The 17287-nt window shown below is 44.5% G+C and overlaps 1 protein-coding gene across 3 annotated transcripts in view; it reads right to left on the bottom strand.

The window, feature by feature from the left end:
• Nucleotides 1-17287, bottom strand: part of sbno2b (strawberry notch homolog 2b) — a 126009-nt gene that overhangs the window by 18600 nt on the left and 90122 nt on the right. For all 3 annotated transcript variants that reach the window (XM_084308862.1, XM_084308863.1, XM_084308864.1), the window contains 12 exons: nucleotides 16905-17048; nucleotides 16426-16543; nucleotides 15927-16032; nucleotides 15258-15411; nucleotides 13481-13657; nucleotides 13097-13194; nucleotides 10881-10963; nucleotides 10509-10694; nucleotides 9651-9772; nucleotides 9039-9170; nucleotides 8578-8713; nucleotides 4956-5068 (listed from right to left, as the gene is read on the bottom strand). In XM_084308862.1, the coding sequence (XP_084164988.1) occupies nucleotides 4956-5068; nucleotides 8578-8713; nucleotides 9039-9170; nucleotides 9651-9772; nucleotides 10509-10694; nucleotides 10881-10963; nucleotides 13097-13194; nucleotides 13481-13657; nucleotides 15258-15411; nucleotides 15927-16032; nucleotides 16426-16543; nucleotides 16905-17048 (1569 nt within the window). The remainder of the gene's footprint in view (nucleotides 1-4955; nucleotides 5069-8577; nucleotides 8714-9038; nucleotides 9171-9650; nucleotides 9773-10508; nucleotides 10695-10880; nucleotides 10964-13096; nucleotides 13195-13480; nucleotides 13658-15257; nucleotides 15412-15926; nucleotides 16033-16425; nucleotides 16544-16904; nucleotides 17049-17287) is intronic.

The following is a 17287-nucleotide window of genomic DNA, read 5'->3' as shown; positions in this document are numbered from 1 at the left end:
ATGGCCAATCAGCTGTTTCACAATGGTTTTGTTTGGAGGTGGCTAACCCTGCCTGCATGTTGTGGTGTGGATTAAAACCGTTTAGGTTACGTGACCCCATTTCTTCCGTTTGCTGCCCGGCTCTCCCCGGAACCTGGCCAGAACTCCCAACCATGGGAATCGGTAAGTAAGCAAATAGCTTTGTTTTGACTACACCACTGGCAAGTATTTCATACAACTCGACGTCCCAAAAAATCCAAACAATCACTTATACGTTTTCCATTCGAAAGACGGAGAGGGAAAGACCCAGGAAATCCCCCCAAGATTTGAGTTGTGGTGAGAAAATGTCTTTATGTGACCTGAAGCGAACCAGCCAGCAGAGTCTGGGCTCTAACACTCAGAACACAGGAAGGACAGAGGGTGAGGGCCGGGTGAAAGAACAAACAGAGACCACTTGGCAAGGGCACGTTGGGAAACACGACGGTCTTAAGAAGGGAAAAGAGAGATCCTTTCCCTCTGCGGTGGAACAGACAGATCTTTCCCCCAGACTTAAAAAAGGAACAATTGAATTGGGGGGGGGGGGGGGGGTATCTTCAGGGAAGACCAATTTCACTCAGTAAAAGCAGAAGAAAGGATTGCTGCACACTTAACTGGACATCCATGAGTTTCATTCAAAATTGGGGAAAAACTACATGGATTGAAGTGTAAATTAAGAGCTGAAATCCATATCACGGTATGTCATCAAAAGTAACTCAGTGACAGTAAATTAAATGATCATCCTTTTTCTAAACAGCAGCGGCCCTCGTCTGTGGGCCTAGCACTGTATTTTTGCAGATCAACACCGGACATTGTTGGAAAGTTGAATTTTCCGCCTTTCGATCGCCACCCCACTCGAACGATTAGTATTGCGTGCTTCTAGTCTCGAGTTACAAGACGAAACATCCGACGATTCGGACAAGTGACCACGTCCGGTTTGGCCGGGTCCTGAACAGACCAGTCACCGCTGGTTTCTGGAACATACTCATTCACTTTTCTTATAGTCAAAATTATTCAAATGTACTGATATTGTAATGTATCAAACTGCACAAATAATGTATAAAGCAAAAAATTATAAACTCCCAGGAAATATTCAAAAATGTTCAACGTGCAAGATGGGGGTTACAATTTAAGGGGAACATTTAATTTCAAAAGATACAGTTTTCGAACGACCATGAAGACTCTTTGTATTTCAATATGCGGAGTAAAATTATGGAACGGTCTGATTGTGGAGTTAAAGCAATGTCAAAACATAAAACAGTTTAAAATAAAATACAGTCAAATGGTTTTACAGAGGTACAGAGATGAAGAAGGGGTTTGATAACTGGCAGTATGTATGTGTGTGTATGTATATATAAATGTATATATGTGCATATGTAGGTATATACCGGTAGTTGTATATATGTATGAAAATGGCTAGAGGAACTTTACAGGGTAACATACAGTTTGGCCCTGCAGGGGACAGTCTTCTCTCCCTTCCTCTTCACTGTCTACACCAACGACTTCCACTATCGGTCAGAGTCCTGCCACCTTCAGAAGTTTTCTGATGACTCTGCGATAGTGGGATGTATAAAGGACGGTGACGAGAGGGAATACCGGGAACTGGTAGTGGACTTCGTCACATGGTGTGATAAAAACCACCTGCAGCTAAATGTGGCGAAGACCAGGGAACTGGTTGTGGAGCTGGGGAGGAGGAGGAGTGCATGTGACCCCCGTTTCCATCAGGGGAGTTGATGTGGACATGGTTGAGGTGTACAAATACCTCGGTGTGCACATCGACAACAAACTGAACGGGTCAAAACATGCAGAGGCACTGTACAAGAAGGGCCAGAGCCGACTCTACTTCCTCAGAAGGCTGAGATCCTTCAATGTCTGTACAAGGATGTTGAGGATGTTCTATGAGTCGGTGGTGGTGGGCGCCTTCTTGAACGCTGTGACCTGCTGGGGCAGCGGACTGAGAGCAGGGGACACAACCAGGCTGGATAAGATGGTCAGGAAGGCCAGCAGCGTGGTTGGGGTGGAGCTGGACTCTCTAGCGAGGGTGGCGGAGAGGAGGAGCCTTGCTAAGCTCCAGGCCATCAGGGAAAACCCCTCCCACCCACTATACACAGACTTGGCTGACAGGAGGAGCATGTTCAGTGCTAGGCTCACTCTACCCAAATGCAGCACTGAACGGCACAGGAAGTCCTTCATTCCAACAGCCATCAGACTATACAATGCATCACTGTGCCTCACTGCATCACTGAGCACAGAGCGGCAGCTCAATAGTGGCAGGAGGCCGCGACTAGCGGCGGCCTCCAGGCTCCACAACAGGGGGCAGCGACGGCTGCCAGACATTGACCTAGGACTAATAGGAAGTTCGGAACCCAAGGAGGACAATAACACTACCTGATGCATACTGCACCTTATGTGACACTGTGAATACTGTGAATATTAGAGCTGGGCCGTTAACGGCGTTAACGTGCTGCGTTAACGCGATACTATTATCGCGCGATAATATAATTAACGCATTAATCTAAAACAATTTTTTTACTTTTTTTTTTTTTTAACCTTTATTTACCCAGGGTAGGTTCGCTGAGCACAGATGCTCTTTTTCAGGAATGCCCTGCTTCACATTCACACAGTTCCATTCACACCTGGGAGCTGCCCAGTACAACCACAGTTGACACCATTGGCCACTGAGCAACTCCACTGGAGCAGTTGATTTGCATTGGCACCCAACGGGAAAAATATTATAGGCACTATAAGTAGACATCGCTACATAAAACAAGCTGGTCTGCCTGAGTGACGGTGGAAGAAGGAGAAATAGAGATTGGACTGATTGAGTCAAGCCATGGCACATAGTTCAAGTTTGAAATGCTTCTTTCTGTTTTGCTCCCGAGAGTGTGCTAGATACTGTACTGGTAATATTATTTATTTATTTATTATTTATTCTGAATAAAACAACTTATTAAACACAAGTACATCTTATTGAACATTATTTTGATATTTCATTACCAATTATCATAGCAAAACAGCTTTTTCAAACAGTCTGTAATGCATTTTGGAAACGGGAGATGGGCTCATGGTGTAATGGGCCACCTGGCCTGAGAAACATAAGGAGGAAAGAAAAAGTAAGGACTTACTTCTGGTCATTATTTGGGTAGAACACACATATTTTGAATGCCTTCGGCAGTTTTTTTTTTAATTTCTTTTGAGCCATTTTAATCTAGATTAATCTAGATTAAATCCAGGATTGCAGATAGATTAATCTAGATTAAAAAAATTAATCTATGCCCACCTCTAGTGAATATATATATATATTTCAGTTAGTTAGATAGTTAATTATATTGACCAATTTGTTTACACTGCCGTGTTGTTTTTTTACTACCTGTACCCCCCCCCCTTCCCCCATGCTCAGTATATTTTTACTGTATTTATTTACTGTATATTTTATTTCATTTTTATTCTATTTTACTCTACTCGTATCCTAGGCAACTTGATTTGATTTGTGTTATTATTCTAATTCGTGACCTGTCCTGTCTAAATGTTTAAATGTTGAGCGATTTGCAGTGTAACATTTCCCACGGGATAATAAAAGTATTTCTATTCTATTCTACCGGTATTCTAAATATTAATAAGGTATTATTAAAAAATGTATTGTTAAACTAAGTTCATTTTCAATATAAGTCTAGTAATGTATGAATTAGTAAATAAAATATAGTATGTTCTGATGAGTAAATAGGGGTGGGATTAAATAAGTGTATGCTTCTTCCCACTCCTTTTCAAATACTATGTAAATGAGAAAAAGAAAAAAAAAATTGTTCGACTTTGTTTGTTCTTTGTTATTTTTAATATACATTTATTATTTGAACGGCATACGGCTATATATGTACTTGACGTTTGTTTGTTATGTTGCATATTTGAAATAAACTTCAATCAAATCAAATAAAAAATCGCTGATGGCGAAAATGATTGACCCCCTTTGTAGCCAATTCAATTCTGGAGCCAATGGTATCTCACATGAGGGCTGATTCCTACGGTAAACGGAGAGACAAAGAAGTACGTTTGTTTGGAGAATTTCTCATTCGCCATTCAAATTAATGAGTGGTCCGCCATTTTGGAAGAATAATTACCAATACAAGGATTACAAAAACATCTGTAAAACACGAATTTTCCATGGCGGCCAGGTAGTGCAGCAGACTAAGCGTCTGCCTACCACCACAGAGACAGTGGGATCGAATCCAGCTGTGGTGCTTCCGGGTTGGCCGACCGTCCATACTAAGACAATTGGCGGTGTTAGCGGGTGGGAAACTCTGCGAAGGTGGGTCCTGGTCGTTGTAAACAGCGACTCCTACAGTTCGGTCGGGCGCCTGCACAGCAAGGGAAAGATCTAGGAGAGGTAGTGTGACCTTCCACACGTTACACTCTCCCAGTGAGAGTCTGTGCTGCCAGGTGAAAAGAAGTGGTGGGCTGGGTACACATGTGTCGGAGGAAGCATGCGATAGTCTCCGCCCTCCCGGACCGACGGTAGGGGGTGGAGTGCGCAACGACCAGGAAGGGGATTGGGAATTGGCCTAACGACTAACATTGGGATGGGGTCTGTACTGTAGATAAGACTTCAGGTTATGGAATCGTTATGTTTTCCAGGTTATGGAATCGTTATGTTTTCCAGCTCCCACCTCTCAGCTGGAACTCAAAAACAGGCATCTGGCAACAAGTAAACAAAACGTGAGTAACTTATTTTTATTTCAGTGTGTTCAAACCTCTAACTCTATTACATTATTCTTCTCCTGTTGTGGAAGAAAGTTCAGAATGTTTCCTTTCAAAAGAAACCAGACTCATGCATGTGTTATACGTGGTTCAAGAAATAAATCGCAAATTACTTTGGGCATGCAATCGTCAGGGATTTTATGCTAAATGTGCCCTCAGCATAAGGGGTTAAAGGCTATGGGACGTACCAGACTCTCCAGTCGCTTTGCCACGATGGAGGCGAAGCGTCTCTCCCCGGCCAGCTCTGAGATGAGGAAGATGTACTCTGGTGCCGTCACCTGATTGGACCGATGGGTTCGACCTGGAAACACAAGGAGAAGAGGTCAGAGGTCAGTGCATCCATAGTTAAAAGATTAGGACTACTGGTATAGAACATTCTACAATATGATCAGAAAGGAATTCAAACTTGTTACATTTACTTATACGATTGTTTTATATTGAAAGGATAAATGATTGAAAAGAACAAAACAAATTAATCACTGAAGGGGAGGATACATTTTCCAGATAGAGGATTCTGTCAACTTAACCGCAAGTCCATTAAGTGTCTGAAAGAAAAACTTTCCCAATCCCCCCCCCCCCCCCCCCCACCCCTTTGAGTCTTGAGTGGAACTGACTAGCTGACTGTGTGGGACACTGTATGTAAACACTGACTTGTCAATCAAGTCCACACATGGAGTTCAGCTCCCAGTACGATGGCTGCTGATGGAAAGAATTACTGAAGCAGTTAGCTAATTGCTGCAAACAATTTATTCATTGCTCTGCGATGAGAGAGAGAGAGTAAGTGTGTGTGTGTGTGGACAAAGGTCTTTTCACAGTGCCGCTGTGGTTATGGAAAATTATATCTACCAGACAGATGAAGGGAGCAGATTATACCTAATTATATCAAGATAAATTGTTTTAACCAACACCTTGCTCCAGTAATAAAAGACAAACTCCAAAATTGTATTTGACCTAATATGCCATTGTTGTTTGTTGAATTACGTTTTACAGGAAGAGGGTAATAAAAAAAAAGCATAGTGAAAATATTATACTATATAATAATGATAATATAAAAAATACAATACAAGTATAAATAAATGGTAAGTGGCTGCATTTATATAGCGCTTATATCCAAAGCGCTTTACAATTTGCTCCTCACGTTTTACCCATTCACTCACACATTCACACACCGACGGCGGAGGCAACCATGCAAGGTGCCAACCTGCTCATCAGGAGCAATTAGGGGTTAAGCGTCTTGCTCAAGGACACTTCGACACGTTGCCCGGGAGGAGTGGGAATCAAACCGGGAACCTCCGGATTTCCAGACAACTGCTCTACCTCCCGAGCCACTGTCGCTCCAAGTATACACAGCTACAGTGTACAGTATACTAGAGTGCACAGTACTAGCAGAACATTAGAAACTTGCACAAGATCCATGTAAACAAATGGCACATTACTACCTAATGTCATGCTCAGGTTGGGTTCCTTGGGAGCCCAACCGGAGCAAAATGGCTGCCGTGTGAATATGACCAATGGCTTTAAATGTTCTCCGAGATGTTGTGTCCAATGTTTGCCTTTATGCTTATGGTTGCTGCTGATGTTCTAGATAGTGATACGGAAAATAAGCATTTAATTTTTAAACATTAACCTCGTTTTAAACAAAGAAACTAAAACTGAACAAGTGACCTTTCACCCCTTTAGGTCTTCCCTCAGCGACAGGCTGTCGACTCCGTTTTATCTTAACCTGGTAATCTGCAGCCTACACCTTGAACCTCATTCTCACAAACCTCAGAGAAAGACCGAGATAGAGAGGGCGACTTGAGGGAACCATCTCTCTCCAACCTTTGCCCGTCAAGATTCCTTGTACCATCAAAACCCCCAGGTGTGGCCCCAGTCCCAGGAACATGCCTCTCGACTCATTTCATATCACCGTTTCATTCACCAGGGGAGATAATATGACTATTCTGATCACAGGTTTCACTTTCTCCGCTGTTATCTCAACTACAGTATCGACTGCTGTGGAATAGTGGATGTAATCATATCCAACATTAAACAAATCTGATCAGATGGGGTTCCCTGCGACAACATCTCATCAGAGAGAAAAGCTCATCAGATGGGGGTCCCCGAGACTAAATCTCAGAGAGAAAACCTCATCAGATGGGGGTCCCCGAAACTAAACTAAATTAGTCATAATCCAGAAGAGGTTCCTCAGGATGATTTCCCACTCTACCAGATATGAACCATCTGCACCTCTGTTCCGCAAATATGATCTACTATCTACAACTGACAAACTTAATACCTTTCAAACATGCTCATTCATATTCAAGTTCATTAACAATAGGCAAGATCTTCCTGATACCTTCCATAGTTTCTTCATCTTTTCATCAGAATTTCACTCATATCCAACAAACCATAGTAATAAACTCCACTTACCTTTCTGTCGGACATCTAGCCATCAATTTAACATTAGCTTTAGAGGTCCTAAACTCTGGAACACTCATCATTGAGGTCAACAACCTCCTTATCTATTTTTTTTTTAATTTAAATCTAATTTAATTTCATCATAAATCACCATCACATTAGGTTACTCCTGTGCTTCAGTGTTACAACTACGGTTAGTATGACTGCTTGTTTCTTTTTATTCATTATATACTGTTAATGTTATTCTCCTCTCCTTTGCCCTCTTGTACTAAAAAATAAATAAAGAGATTGTTCTTGTTACTGACTCGTGTAAATTTGTCCATGTTTTCGCTATAGTGTCTGCCTTATGTCTCTGATTCTGTTTTGTAGTTTATTTTGTAGACCATGCTTACATGTACTTCGTTCATATTGTTTATGAACAATGAGATGGGAGTGCAACTTTGTACAAGCCCATTGGGCTTCGTTCCCCCCTAGCACTGTTTTTTTTTTATAATGTGCTAAATAAATAAACTAAACTAAATCTCAGAGAGAAAACCTCATCAGATGGGGGTCCCAGAGACTAAATCTCATCAGAGAGAAAACCTCATCAGATGGGGGTCCCGAGACTAAATCTCGCCAGAGAGAAAACCTCATCAGATGGGGGTCCCCGAGACTAAATCTCGCCAGAGAGAAAACCTCATCAGATGGGGGTCCCGAGACTAAATCTCGCCAGAGAGAAAACCTCATCAGATGGGGGTCCCCGAGACTAAATCTCATCAGAGAGAAAACCTCATCAGATGGGGGTCCCCGAGACTAAATCTCATCAGAGAGAAAACCTCATCAGATGGGGGTCCTGAGACAACATCTCATCAGAGACAAAACCTCATCAGATGGGGGTCCTGAGACAACATCTCATCAGAGAGAAAACCTCATCAGATGGGGGTCCTGAGACAACATCTCATCAGAGACAAAACTTCATCAGATGGGGGTCCCCGAGACTAAATCTCATCAGAGAGAAAACCTCATCAGATGGGGGTCCCCGAGACTAAATCTCATCAGAGAGAAAACCTCATCAGATGGGGGTCCCCGAGACTAAATCTCATCAGAGAGAAAACCTCATCAGATGGGGGTCCTGAGACAACATCTCATCAGAGACAAAACCTCATCAGATGGGGGTCCTGAGACAACATCTCATCAGAGAGAAAACTTCATCAGATGGGGGTCCTGAGACAACATCTCATCAGAGACTAAACTTCATCAGATGGGGGTCCTGAGACAACATCTCATCAGAGACAAAACCTCATCAGATGGGGGTCCTGAGACAACATCTCATCAGAGAGAAAACTTCATCAGATGGGGGTCCTGAGAAAAGGTTGAGAAGCACTGCTGGAACCTACAGCCACCGACCTGTCCCACTCCCTCTGGACTCACCGAACTGCTGGATGGCTCTGTCTGCACTCCAGGGCAGCTCCAGAGTCATGTGGACCCTACGTCTCTGGTTCTTGATACGTTTGTCCGCCTGCAGGGAGATGCCGGAGCTGGCCGCCTCCGAGATGATGGCCACCAGCTGGACGAGAAGGAGAGAAGGGGGGTGGGGTCAGTGGGGGGGATTCAGAGAACAGATAAAGAATTGACAGGGTGTGTATATGTACACTTTTATGAAGGTAGTTTCCATGGAAAATGTGTTTCAGTATTTTAAACGTTATTACGTTGTGAAACATTAAGAGAGTAATCTCTTTAAGAGGGTTAGGACTAATAATAAAAAACAGTACTTGATTTTTCTTAATTCTTTGTGAATCCCAATGCAAACACCAATGCAATGCCTTTATACTAACTAACATGTGAAGTGTGAGTAAATGACATCTTTGGCTAAATGCCTTGGTTTGTCTGACCTTCTCTCCGTCCATGAAGCGGTCTTTCTCCTTGACGTTGATGTGGTCGATGGTGTGGCCCTGCTCGGCACGCGACTCATAGCGGACACTGCCGTCTGTCCGCCGCACCACGCGGCCCTTACGACCGGTCATCTACGAAACAGGACAGAACAGGTCCTCGTCTCATTCATTTTCGGCCAGAAACACTCGACTGAAATGGAATTTTCTTTTTTTTGCATTTTCAGAAATAGCACAAGGGGTTTAGGAGACAGTTTAAAGATGTGCCGTTAGACAGGGAGCCCCGTGGTGCCGAATATGACGTGTCTCCTGAAGCGCACGTTAGTCTGCTAACCAGCTAAGCCTCTTTTCCCACGGCGCAGCCAAGGGCATCAAGTGGTGTTTTCAGGTCAGTCATCAATGCTCCATGAGACGGCCTCTAGAGGGCATATTATTTGAAGCCCATTTACATTGTACTCTTGGGACAATCAAATTGAATACTTGAAAGGAAGAATTGAACACGGGCAGCGTCGGGCCTGTACAGGATCTGTGCTCGTTGTGTGCCAGCAAACAAAACAAAACCCCAACTTGGAGACGGCCTGGCGAAAAAAACAGGTGGCCGTGGACCCCGCATACCTCCGAGACTTTCTCCGGTCCTCCGAACTTGTCGATGAGCTCGTCCAGGGTATTGAGAGGTAGTTCTTTTCCAAGTGCGGCTATCTTGGTAAGGAGGCTCTGCTTCATCTCCTCTATCCTGGCTGTGGAAACAGGAGAGGACAAAAGAAGGTTACCTGGTGTAACTCTAGCAGACGCAGCCCTTCAGGCTAAGCTGAAGACTTGACAGGTGGTTTTACTGTCTAGACACGCATCAGTGTCACAGACACGGGACACAAAGTGGACGGGGTTTAAAGCCACAAACGCTTCTCTCAGGTTGGTGCAACATGACAGTAAGTATTAGGGCTGCCCCCCCATAGACCATTGATCCTACTCCGTTGTTTTGGTCCGAGTCGACCAATACTTAGTTAGTTGATTGAGAGGGCATACATACCCTCATCTCGCACCTTGTTGCCGATATGCGCATGTCCAGAGATAATTATATTGTATATAGTTTACACTGCCTTTTTATTCTATTTTTACTTCTCCACTGTACTATAATTCTGTGACCTGTACCTGTATGTCTTTACTACCTGTACCTCCCCTCCCCCTCCCCCATGCTGCTATGAATTTCCCCAAGGGGATCAATAAAGGAATATCTTATCTTATTATTATGGTTTTTCCATAATGTCTGAAAAGCACATCTCTTGTAAGTAAGACATTGAGGTGCTTTTGCAGTATTGCACATGGGACAATTTTAAATGGACAATTAAATCAACAAATTGATTTGTTAATTAAGTCCTAGACTGTTAGGTAGACTAAGAACGTCTTCAGTCGAGGAAAGCTCTAGTAACCATAATTACAGCTACTTCTAAATAAGACGTCAGACAGCTTTCCTACCTGTCTGACAGCTAGTGTGATTGACAAAGATGACATCGTCATTGTCGAGCATGGAGTCTGGGGAGGAGTTAGAGTATGTGTCCATGCCATCGGAGTCGCTGCTGCTGTCGTCGCTGATGTTGATCACACCGCCGCTGTCCATCATGGTGTGCTTGGGGAACTTGGGCTGACGGCCCCGCGGCTTACCTGTGTGGTAGGAAAAGACATGGTGAACTGAACCAAACAACATTGACGTACAAACTATTTAATGAAATATCAGTACAAGGCCGGTAGAGTTAGTTTTGCTAACTTACTACAGATACTTAGTATGGTGTCTTTAGACAGTATGGTGTCTTTTGGGACGGATGCATCTCCAAATGACTGTTCACTTACGTTTTCTCTTGTTTCCCAGACCCTTTTCTCTCCTCTGTTTCTCTGAGGGAAAATGTTTAGAGACCAGGGACTGGAACACTCCCCTTGAAAAAAAAGAGAGTAGAAGAGAGAGAGAGAAAGAAAGAGAGAAAGAGAGTGAGTGAGTGAGCGTGAGAGAGTGAGCATGAGAGAGAGAGTGTGTAAGAAAGAGAGAAAGACAAAACAAGACAAGACCGACAGTTATTATTCAAGACACAACAACTCAGGAGAGTTCTGACAGGCAGTAGAGATAAAGCACTGATTAGCCTCATTAAAGCCGCCATGTCTTATTCTAGTGAATAACTCCCAGACAGACATACTCAGACACTCAGGTATGTCTGCCGGGGTCAAAAAGACAGACGCTCTGGTACTTAAAAGAAAACGCGCCTTTCCTTTCTCATTTCCTTACTTTAGTCATCCATTAAGTAAACAGTCGCTGCTCAACAACATGTTATAATAATTATTATAATGGAATGGCACTGATTTACACTATTGAGTAATAATAATAATAATAATAATAATAATATCTTAGATTTATATGGCGCCTTTCAGGAGACCCAAGGCGCTTAACAGGAGGGGGCAGCTAAGGGAAGGGGATCAGGGAACAACGTAACAAAACAAAAGGAAAGAAAAGAAAAGAAGGAAATCAGGTTGGTGGTGGGGATGGAGAGGAGAGTGGAGTCAGACGACCGCACTTGTCTTTTTAACTTATCTTATCTCCAGATGGAGAGAGGGGAGGTAGAGGGGAAGCAAGGATAGAGGAAAGGTAGACACTTTGGATACAAGTTGTATTATCATCAAGCTTAGCTAAGGCTAGGGGCGGCTGGGTGGCGCAGCGGACATTGCGCTCGTCACCAACGCAAGAGACACCGGTCTCGAATCCGGCTGTCAGCGTTGCCTCCGGCTTGGGCCGGCTGACATACTGACTCGATTGGCAGAGTCAGCGGGAGGGGAGTCGATGGGTGGTAATCTGGCGTTGTGAGCAGCGACTCCTACAGGTCGGTCAGGGCGCCTGCACAGTAAAGACAGGAAATGGCGAGGGCAGTGTGAGCCTCCCACACGTTACACCTCGCCAATGAGAGTCCGCGCTGGCAGGTGAAAAGATGTGGCTGGCTGCCTCCACATGTATCGGAGGGGACATGTGATGGGCTTCTACCCTCCCTACGACCGGCCAGTGGGGGGCACATGCGAGCAACGATCAGGACAGGACAGGGAGAATTGGCACGAGAGGAAATTGGGATGGGAGAAAAATCACAGAAAAAGGAGGAGAAAAAGTAGATAAAAAAAAAAAGCTTAGCTAAGGCTGTTTGCTGAAACTAACAGAAGTACATGGATGATTACTATGGTATAAAGCTCCTGGCAACAACTGAATGATTCATTCTAAAACCAGAGGTACAGTCTCCTCCCCATCATATGTATATAATCTCTGTTAGGATCTATGGGTAACAGTACTGTATATTTCACAATCGCATATCGTATATGTCACAAATGTAACAGTACACATGTATGTCATGTATGTCCCTATGCCATAAATGTCATGATGTCATGTATGTTGTGTATGTCCTAAATGTCACTACGAATTGAAAATGGGGGACCCTGATGTAAACAAGACAAACTTTTTCTCTGGTCTGCATCCCCTTGGGTACTGTATTGTACCCATTCTGCAATCTGTTAAATAAAGTTTTCATTCATTCATTCAGGTATCAAGCTGGAAAATAACAAGATATTCCAGATGCAAGCTCTCACACTATGAGAACTGAATTATAGCCTAGCTATTAGCAAATATTCTAGAATATGGGATCTGTGACAGGCTTACCAGTAATAAGCTAGTTTAGACATGTGACCTGTAAGCAGTATCTATTAGACACTTAGCAGTGTGTTGCATTGCTTTCCATTTTCTGCAAAAATAAATAAATGAAATTCACTGCCATATATAATTGGCAGATCTTATAAATATATGTATATAGACTCTTATCTATTCAGTGTTGGCATGTAGTAATTTTTCTACTCAAATAGCACAATAACTTGACCAGTTGAGACATATTTCCTAGTAAAAAAATGCATGTTTCCCCCTGGTAAGAAATCCATAATAAGTATTGAGCTACAACACCAATTAATATAGAGCTACTTAAGAACCCATCAACAAAATACTCTATTTCTTCAACATACATACAACATACACACAAAACTTCACTTACTCTGCAGCAGAGACAAATCTGTCGAGTTGACCGTCGTTCTCGTCCAGGACCTCCCTGGTCCGGGCCTCTCCTGTGGACTGCAGGCCGATCACGATGCACTGAGTACGGGAGGAAGAGACACACACAACAGGTCAACATCGGCTGTGGCACCAGAGATAAACAGCGATTCATGTGCACTCAATCTCTTGAGGCAGGGACAGGTTTTTATTCTAAAAGTGGCCTTAAAATGTAATCAAGAAACACCTGCCAACTCCGTTGTGTTGCCACAAGTGACTTGTTTAGATGCATTAATCAACATTTTGAGCCCTACTTGAACAGGAGTTTATGTTCACATTTAATCTCACGACAAAACAATGTAGTCGGTAAAAAGACGGTTGTGCCAACCTTGCCAGCCAGCAGCTCTTTCTGGGCCAGCTCCACCAGACAGCGGATCTTGGCGGCAATGCAGAGGTATTTGAAGAAGCGCTGGTGAGAGGACCAGAACTGACCCCAGAGAGACTTCCTGCTCACCAGACCCAGCTCATCCGCTGCACGCATGAACACCTGCAGCGCCTCGGCCCACTGGAGAGGAGGGGTACACAGTCAGGTCTGCATATATCTACTGTCACTTTACATGAACACCTGCAGCGCCTCGGCCCACTGGAGAGGAGGGGTACACAGTCAGGTCTGCATATATCTACTGTCACTTTACATGAACACCTGCAGCGCCTCGGCCCACTGGAGAGGAGGGGTACACAGTCAGGTCTGCATATATCTACTGTCACTTTACATGAACACCTGCAGCGCCTCGGCCCACTGGAGAGGAGGGGTACACAGTCAGGTCTGCATATATCTACTGTCACTTTACATGAACACCTGCAGCGCCTCGGCCCACTGGAGAGGAGGGGTACACAGTCAGGTCTGCATATATCTACTGTCACTTTACATGAACACCTGCAGCGCCTCGGCCCACTGGAGAGGAGGGGTACACAGTCAGGTCTGCATATATCTACTGTCACTTTACATGAACACCTGCAGCGCCTCGGCCCACTGGAGAGGAGGGGTACACAGTCAGGTCTGCATATATCTACTGTCACTTTACATGAACACCTGCAGCGCCTCGGCCCACTGGAGAGGAGGGGTACACAGTCAGGTCTGCATATATCTACTGTCACTTTACATGAACACCTGCAGCGCCTCGGCCCACTGGAGAGGAGGGGTACACAGTCAGGTCTGCATATATCTACTGTCACTCTGCACGCATGAACACCTGCAGCGCCTCGGCCCACTGGAGAGGAGGGGTACACAGTCAGGTCTGCATATATCTACTGTCACTCTGCACGCATGAACACCTGCAGCGCCTCGGCCCACTGGAGAGGAGGGGTACACAGTCAGGTCTGCATATATCTACTGTCACTCTGCACGCATGAACACCTGCAGCGCCTCGGCCCACTGGAGAGGAGGGGTACACAGTCAGGTCTGCATATATCTACTGTCACTTTACAATGCATTAAAGGTGTAGTGGTTAACACCGTCGCCTCACAGCTAGAAGGTCCAGGGTTCGATTCCCGCTTGGGGACCAGGTTTCCACATTGCTAGGTACCCAGCTGAGGTATCTCCCGGGCCTTTCTGTGTGGAGTTTGCATGTTCTCCCCGTGCCCGCAAGGGTTTCCCCTCCCGATAAGATAAACCCAATGGAAAAACATGCACAACAGATCGCTACCGCTGTCGCATCCCTGACAAAGGCGGACAGGAGCACTTGGATTGGTCCCCACGCCGCAGCCCCTATCTGCTCCAGGCTGCCCTTGGGGGGGGAAGGATGACGGGATGGGTCAAGCGCAAAGACTCAATCTCATCGGCGACCCAAACAAATGGTGTGTTCCTGTGTGTGTGCCGCCCATCGCATGTGTGTCACTGCATGACGAATGAAGACTTCTTCAAAGTCCAGTTATTATTATTATTAAATGAATGCCTCACACACACACTTTATGAATATGTGTACGTATAACATAACATATACAATGCACATGGAGCATTGTATATGTTATGTTTGTTGTACAGTCTCTTACGCACATAACCAAGTCAAATTCAGGTGTATATCCCCACACTGGCAAATACAGTGATTCTAATTCGGATCAGGTATTGGTTATCTAGTAATGTATACATGAGCGCTGAGGCTCACCAGTTTGGCAGCTTTGTTGTAGACCAGCTTGAAGTCGTTGTCCAGGCTGATCTCCTCCACGCGGAACGACACCCCCGAGAAGCTCAGCTGCCTGGCGATGTACATCCCACTCACTTTCATGTCCATGGCAACAATCTCCATGGCGCCCACACCTCTGCAAATATGAAGTATATAAATTATTCAACACCATTCAATCAAGGGTCAACCAACTGTAACCGAAGCCTTGATTGCGATAAATGTTCCGGTAAACATATCCGCGTGCCGATATGGATCTACATGTCTGAGAGGCGTTTTCGCAAAAAGGAAAAGTCGGGTTGAAATTCTAAGGCTGCGGCGCCATTGATCCATCAATGAATGGATGGCAAATTGAGGGAAGATATTACCGTCTGTTGGTTTATTTTTTATAAATTAGAACCTGACGTAGCGGTGCCTTTGCAGAAACGACAGCTTTGTGGTAACGTATCGGTCAGTTCCAAAAGTTCACCCTCCGCCGAACCTTTTTGTCCATTCTAAACAGACACAGATCTGGTAGAAACAGACAAAGCGCCAACCCTGTCCAACAAACGGACACTGTTTTTAAAAATTTATTAAAAACAGGCGTAGACGGACAGACAACGGATCAATGTAGCCACAGCCTAACTATTTTCCAATGCTCTGTACACTACAGACCTCTTCTCGATGGCGTGCAGGAAGTCATCAAAGGTCTTGAAGGGCGTGCCCTCACCCCAGATGCCCAGGCGGCTCATATAGATCATGTTCTTTGGCTCAGAGGCACCTGGAGCGAACAGGGAGAGATGTAGTGGAAGGGAAGCAAAGAGAGAAGATAATATATGGATTAATCATCATAATCTGTATCCATTTGCATTCTACAGCAAGTAAGTCATATGTACATGTGGGGGTGTATATGTGTGCGTGTACTTGTTTATACTTGCAAGAACCATCTCTTGACAAACTGCTTTGAGTGTGAGGACATTATGGGTTGCGAGAACATTTTGGCCAGTCCTCACATCAAAAACACACATTATCAGGTTATGGTTAGAATTAAGAGTTAAGTTAAGGTTGGGCATATATAGCATGTATAGTTTATGGTCGGGGTAAGGGGCTAGGGAATGAATGTAAGTCAATACAATGGCCTCACACGTATAGTAAGACATGCGTGTGTCCCTACCTGTGGCACTGGCATAGACCACCCTGGCCCGTGGCAGCTTGTTCTGCAGGTCCAGCACTGCCTTGCCCATTTTAGTGGATGTGGCGTTCTTGGCTTTGTGGCATTCATCAAAAATAATCTACACAAGGTTCAGGGTCAAGGGCCAACAACACAGACGGTACAGACATGGGAATATTCATGACAGAAATAGAACAGTCAATATACTGCAGTACAATGATGTAGTCCGATATGTTATCCTTGACATGAATATAAAAGCTAGGGTAGTAATCTGCCATGAGTGGGAGTAAGGGGCGGGACCAGCATTTTCAAGGCCCTACTACTCTAAAGCCTAATGTCTCAGGTTGAACCCTGTTGGATCTGATGGGAACAGAAAGCACCGGCGAGCTAGCCAGATGCATGGAGGATCGGGATGACTGGAAGCACCGATGGAGGGCCCGTCCGAGGACGACCTAGATGATGTATTACAAACGAAAGGATACGACTCCGTCAAAGTCTGCCTTGCACCAGTCCAGGATCTGTTTGATTCTGGTCCGGTGCTGGCCTCCCGCCTGGCTCTCTCCAATCAGCGCAGAGTAGGTTGCAAAGAGGACTCCTTCTGAGGTAGCTGTGTCTCCATACTTTATCTAGAAAAGGAAAATAATCATAAGAAAAACACATGTTACAGAACAAGGTGGAAAGTTACAATTAAAAGGAGCAGGTGAGTGTGATCATTGTTTCTGTTATTGTTAACATATGAAAAGCCCAACACCTACAATGCATTTCTCCTACAGTACTTACAGTAAATTTCGCAGAGTACATTTGACTCAAACTGAGTACATTTGACTCAAACTGAATTTTACTCAGTTTGAGTCAAATGTACTCA

Source organism: Notolepis coatsorum (genome assembly GCF_963971535.1).
Source record: "Notolepis coatsorum genome assembly, chromosome: 2".
Classification (NCBI taxonomy): Eukaryota; Metazoa; Chordata; class Actinopteri; order Aulopiformes; family Paralepididae; genus Notolepis; species Notolepis coatsorum.
Note: the sequence above shows the minus strand (reverse complement) of the source record. Positions and strands in the feature narration are given on the sequence as shown.